The 6,682-nt window shown below is 31.8% G+C and overlaps 1 protein-coding gene and 1 pseudogene across 1 annotated transcript; both read right to left on the bottom strand.

The window, feature by feature from the left end:
• Positions 1-3,867: 3,867 nt before the first annotated feature.
• On the bottom strand, positions 3,868-4,368 carry LOC147807133 (SCAN domain-containing protein 3-like). Its single transcript, XM_087168784.1, has one exon. It carries the CDS (start codon positions 4,366-4,368, stop codon positions 3,868-3,870), a length of 501 nt encoding a protein of 166 aa, XP_087024910.1.
• A 33-nt stretch (positions 4,369-4,401) lies between these two features.
• Positions 4,402-5,714, bottom strand: LOC147807132 (SCAN domain-containing protein 3 pseudogene; annotated as a pseudogene).
• Between the last annotated feature and the right edge of the window lie 968 nt (positions 5,715-6,682).

Below are 6,682 nucleotides of genomic sequence, written 5' to 3'. Positions count from 1 at the left end.
TTAACGTATAAAATATATGATACTAAGTATGAAAAATATAATTAACAATAATTATGAAATAATTAATAATGTAATTAACATCAATAAATTAATCAATAATAGTATTACTAATGAAAATTAAATTAATAATAGTGAAATTAATACTTTCATGCTAAATGTTGTGTCTTCCTGCAAAAAATGTTGATATCAAAATCAAAACTATTGAGTAATAAAATTAGTGTATAAACCTACTCAAATTATATGAAAAGTTACTCTGTATCAAAATAAATATTTAGTCGATTTTGATGTAGGAAAGTAGGTGGTGCAATAATGCGTCACCCAAAATTTTGACTTAGAATCATAATTTTTTTTTTTAGTTTCATGACATTTGGAATGAAGTTTTGCCTGCCATATTATCAAAGAGGTATAGAATCAGATTTTGTAAGAAATTATTTTCGATTAATTAGCCGGTTTTAATTATTTTAATTATTTCGATTCTTCATTGAAGTTTACATGGAAGTTAATTAAACGCAAAATTAAAAGTCAAAAAGTCATCCAGTTTCTAATTTTCCATTTTAATTTGAGTCATCGTAATTTATTGCTATTTTCAAATAACTATTGATGTTTTAGATAAAGTAAAAATTATGTTAAAACTTTACATACATAATGCATGGGTAATTTAATAAAGTCAAAACCAAGTGGAATAGCATTTGAAATCATCCCTTTAAATTTAACTTGCATAGAAACCATTCGGAACCCATTTGAAAAGTTAAATAAGTTAAAATTAGCATTTTGCAGCCATGTTAAATTACACTTTAAACGAATCAAAACTTTAAAAGACAATAGCAGTTGAATCATTTTCCTTTGTTGTGTGCCTGAAACTTTCCTCAACTCAATCACATTTGTCAAAGAATAAAGATCCCAATATTGTTTCTCTTTGGAAATCCTATCCTTCATTCTTTTGTGATTTGGGCTCTGCTGAGGTATTGTTAGAGTTCTTCTTGGAAACTCATTTTTCTCATTTGTCATGAACAGAAACTAGTTTGAAGAATAGAAGTCAAAGCAAAGAGACAGATTAAATAAATTTACTCGAGATCCCTTTTAACTCTGAAGTACTTAAAAGAAGGATAGATTGAAATTCTAGGAGAAAGATAGGATATTTCTGTAAATCCGAAAAGAAAAATGATGTTATCGAAAACGGAAAAGTTTATTTTTTTAATCGTAACTTTAGTAAGGTGTTCTACTGGAATGTAATTTTCAATACTAGTTTCTCTCTTCATATATTTTAAAATTGAATTTGTTTAACTCGTATGACTAGTTTCAAAATGAATTTAATTTATAAATAGGTTTCCTAGTTAAAATTTATCATAACACACAAATACAATACAAATTATAACAGAAACATTAAAAAAGTGTAATGATAGTGATGTAAAGGTTTTTAAAAAACTTACCAGAAGCGATTTCTGTTATTTAACACTTACCGCATATTTTTCTCCCCTTTTCATTTATATTTCTGAAACACAAAAATGTTTGTTAAGACATCGGAAAATGATAAATGGTTTCGAATGCTGCATTGAGAAAAAAAGTATGGTCAAGAAAAAAAGTATGGTCAAGACTACCAGAATGTGGTAAAATTTATTGTTTTTCTGGTTCTGTGACAAAACCAAAAAGCTCATTAGTTTTTTCCGAAGTGCTTTGGTGAAGACTTTGGTAAGATTTAAAATGAAATATGACTTTATAATATATGACAAATTTTAGTAAATATGGAAAAATTTGGTGATTTTATCATGATACTTTAGAACATGGCATTATTTGGTTATATTTACCTTTCAGTTTTTTATTTTTCATTAAATGTGTGCTAATAGGAACTCTCATTCTGAAAACCAAAACTTCTGGTAAGCCGCTACCTTATGAATGGGAAAAATTGCGAAACGATTGGTTTGAACACCGTATATTTAGGTTTTATCAACAAATAATATTTTTTTTCTTTTATCATAAATGTTATTACTATTACCATACAGTATGGCAATTTTACCAGAAATTTTTTCTCCATGCTTGATGAAAAAGATTGTGATGTCATATATTTATTAAATAGGTAACTAATTTAGTAAGTGACAAAAAAAAACTCGCGTATTGGTAAGGATATAATTCAATGTAATACTAATCATGTTTATTATAGACCGAACCTTTGTTGTTCTGACTTGAGTTTCCCATTAAATGAATTTTACACTAGGGAAATTAGCAACCTAGTGACAAAAGTATTTCTTATTAATGAGAATATTTTATTAATTTTCTTAAATCTTTTTTTATTATAGTTTTCCTCTTCCTCTTAAAAATATCTTCGCAGTGCAATCTACAACTGGCCAGGATCTTGTGGATCTTTTTAAGTAGAATAAAGATTTTAATCGGACAAAGAAAGGTGCCAAATATTACTATTTATTTAAAACTATATCAAATAAGTTATTATTTAGGCAATTTTTCTTCTTATAATTTAAGAGTCGCGTAAAAAAAGTTTTCAAATGAAAATCTCAAACATGTTTTACATATTGCTATATATATTATATTTTTAAGACCGTATCACAATCAAAAGTCTAAGATTACACATAAATTATGTAATATTTCATGAAGGTAAAAAAACATTCCCCATGCGCAAAAAGCTTTTGGGGCGGTGTTGAATATTGCTCTAAATTGTAAAGGCTAAAGCACATTTGAAAACATGATAAATTACTGAAATTTATTTAAAAAAGGTTACAGATATAAGTTACATATTGATTTAGTTCATAGTTTCTGATAATCAAGCAAATAAATGATGATTTAGACAATTATAATTCCTCATGCTAGTTCTTTAATTGCAAAAAAGATATTTTAAAGTTCCAAAAATAAAAGTGTGTGGAGATTTAATCACGCTTCCGTTTGGGAAAAAATAGTTTATTCTTTATTTTAAATTATTTCGGGAGCTTTAAATGGCATTAAGACTAATAGAATTCGTGTCATGACCCTATTTTTGCTAAAACAAGACATTTTATTTTAAAAACCATGCAATTTTTAGAACTTTATTTAATTCTATGAATAAAGTTGACAATTTTTTAAATGTTTTTTGAATGTCAGTTTCATGTTGCAAAACTTTATGTAAACAAATTGATATTTGAATTAGAACTCAAATCAAATAATTTAAAAACATCTATTCTCAGTGAGCTAAATGATTAATTCTAGATTAAATATTAGAGATAGAATTTGAATAACTATGGTGAAAATAAGAGTTTGAAATAATATTTTTAATATTAATATTTTTAGTAAAATATTTGCGAATAATTCTTAGAATATATCAGCAATATTTTGAAACTAAATTCTACCATCAAATTTTCTGCCAAAAGAATTTTCTTCACCAAGAAATTAACGTAAGAAAAATCATTTAAAAATGTTCTAATTTCGAGCTGCACTTTTTAAAAACAACAACAACAATGTTTTAGCAAAAATATTAAATATAAACATTCTTCTACATACTATAAGAAAATTGACGTGTTTCATCTAAAATTTCGTAATTTACATAAGGCGAAGAATTGTATAAATTTGGTGTGCTTATTGCTTCTAAAATACTGTTAGACTCTTAATATGTTAGCCTATAATCTTGTAAGCAAATAAAAGTAAGATATACGGATATGTACTTTACGACAGTGTTCCCCAACCTTTTTATCACCGCGGACCTGTCAACGTTTGATAATTTTACCACGGCCCACTAAAGGGGGGGGGGGGCATTGATTGTTTATTTTTTAGATTATTTTGATTTTATAATTTTAATTTAATTGTATTTAAACTTACCTTTAAAATAAAATACAGTTACACCAAAAAATAAAGTGATTTAACATTTTAACTTACTTGAACGTTACATCAATGAGAACCCTGAGCTTGTTTCTTTGCAATAAGACGGCTCCATCTGGGGGTAATCGGAGACAATGACACCCGAAGTGTGTTACTTATATCCAGTTTATTCCGTTGCCTTGTTTTGGTTGCTGTTTCCGCAGAAAATCCCGCTTCACACAGATAGGTTGTCGGAAATGGCAATAGGGATTTAAGTGCTGTGGTGGCAATCTCGGGGTATTCTGCCAAGACTTTAATCCAGAACACCGGCAGAGTTGTTGTTTCGAACGTAGTCGTAAAGCCGCCGTCATTTGCAATCTCCAACAGTTGATCTTCTTGCATTGACAAGCTAGATTCACCCGATTTGTTGGCAAATGGGTCGCGGATCCATTCCTTACCAGTTCGTGGGTCTTTTGTGGTTGGGAAGCAGCGCTCGAACTCTTTTAAAAGCAAAGACAGATCGTGAACCAACTGGGAGAATGAATCTTCAGGCTCTGTCTCGCCTAAAATACCCGCTAATGTCTGAAACATGTCGAAAATGCCTCTGTTCACGCGTCGTCCCCATTACTCCAGTTTGGCTTTAAAGGCAGCTACTTTGTCAGCCAACTTGAAAACAGTTGTCATTTTACCCTGAAGGCACAGATTGAGTTCATTCAGCAGATTGAATATGTCACACAGGTAAGCCAGTTTGGTGACCCATACCTTGTCACTGAAATGTCCTGCCAGCGGTGACTTCTTTTCTAAGAGAAATCTTTGCAATGGCCCTCGCAATTCAAATACTCTCAGTAGCGATTTTCCTCTGGATAACCATCTAATTTCTGTGTATAACAGAAGACATCTGTACTCTGCGTCCATCTCCTCACAAAGCTGCTCAAACAGGCGCGAGTTAAGGGCGTGTGCTTTGATGTAGTTAATAACTTTAACGACATCAATCAATACGCTGTTGAATTCTGGTGACATTTTTCGGTTAGCTAGCACTTCCCTGTGAATGACACAATGTGTAGCTTCACTCTCAGGTGCAACTTCCTTAATCCGAGCAGTTAAACCAGATAGACGTCCGGTCATAGCAGCAGCTACGTCTGTGCATATGCCTAACAAAAGGACCACTTTAGTTGTCTTTAATATATACCCATCCAGTGACTTGAACAGTTCTGCTCCTGTGGTGTTGGTTGGCAAAGATAGTGCACATAACAAATCCTCATGCACATCTTCCTGATATAGATATCGCACTTAAACAAGTAGTACTGCCTTGCTGTCAATATCTGTAGATTTGTCAACCTGGAGTGCGTACCACGGTGATGCATTAATCCTCTCCAACAATTGCTTTTCAATGTCTTCGGCTATTTCCTCATTGCGCCTAGTCACAATGCTAGCCGACAAAAGCACATGTGCAATCTTTTCCACAGCAGCTTCTCCTAGTATTTCACGGCAAATGTCTTTAGTGGCGGGCAAGATTAATTCTTCACCAATATTGAATGGCGTTTTAGCTTTAGCAATGCGGATTAGCCACCAAATATGATGCTCTTAGTGCACTCTCCTTTATTGATGTGGTGGTTTTTCTGTCCTTCGTGTTCCCGTTTTTTTCTTTCAAAATACTCCAGGGACTTGTCTTTTAATACAGGGTGCTTGGCGTTCAAGTGGCGAAGCAGTTTTGAAGGTTTCATTGCTTCATTAGAGAGTTGATCGCCGCAAACTATTGAGAGCGGTTTTGGTTTGTGTGAATCGCCTGTCCCGACAAAACCATACTTCAAGTAGGACTCATGGTATTGTCTGTTAAAAGTTGCATGTTTCTTTGATGTTGAAGGCTCTTCGGTCTCTTCACTGAGCCTTTTCTTTTTTCCAAAGAAACTTTCTAAGGACGTCTGTTTTGTATTCATGTTTGCTAACTTGTGAGTTAAATTTGTGCAGACACAATACACACGTACACCAAGCACTGTTAAACCTGAGAAAGTACCGGTGAACAGAGAGAGGAGTGATAGACACTTTCGTTTTACAAAAAACAAACAAATCCACATAAAGCACACAAAACAGTAGAGAGGAATCATGGTCACGTGGTCTTTGGGTGACTAAATGGCAGACGAGACAGCTTCTCTTTTATAGCCTTACTATGCACTCTCGCTGTGTGAGGCGTCAGAATCGAGAGAGAAGACGAAGTTCTTTATTAGTTCCAATGCAAATGTCGCTTCGCGTTTTCTTTTTTTATTTATGATATTTACAGTTACGATTATTGTTTTTTTCTTTTTATTAAAACTAATTGAATGAGAAAATAGTTGCAGAAGATTTCTTTTTTTTTTCTTTTTTAAAACATTAAAAAAATTATGTTACTACCTTCGGGGGCATATTTTTTTTAAATAAATAAAATTTTAATGGAACACAGATATTTTTAATTTGGGGTATAAACCTAGGAATTTAAATTCAGTTTCAATGAAATGGGCGGACCGGTACCATTTGATCCACGGACCGGTACCGGTCCGCGGACCGGGGGTTGGGGACCACTGCTTTACGACACACCATATGAATTGTTTCCATAATATTTGTGGCATGTTTGAAAAAAGTAAACAAAAAGTTTTAATCATATTTTCAGAATTGTGGCTATATTTACTTCAAAGCGAATAAAGAAATATGCTTTTTATCAGCTTTGAAACATTTTTGTACATTGCAACAGCTGCAAAAGTTTTACATTTCTTACTTTTCTGATACAATATCTGCTATATATATTTAAGATCAAAACTATATGAATTATCGGAGTAAACAGTTTAGTTTAAACAGTTAGAATTTCCATTTAACTTATGTTAAAGGATAAACTTATCAAGTTTAATAAACGAAATATCTTTAATGTAATATT

This window comes from Parasteatoda tepidariorum, chromosome 7 (genome assembly GCF_982258835.1).
Source record: "Parasteatoda tepidariorum strain Cologne lab strain chromosome 7, Ptep-v5.0, whole genome shotgun sequence".
Taxonomy (NCBI): Eukaryota; Metazoa; Arthropoda; class Arachnida; order Araneae; family Theridiidae; genus Parasteatoda; species Parasteatoda tepidariorum.
The sequence above is the reverse complement of the archived record's forward strand: the minus strand, read 5'-3'. Positions and strand labels throughout refer to the sequence as shown.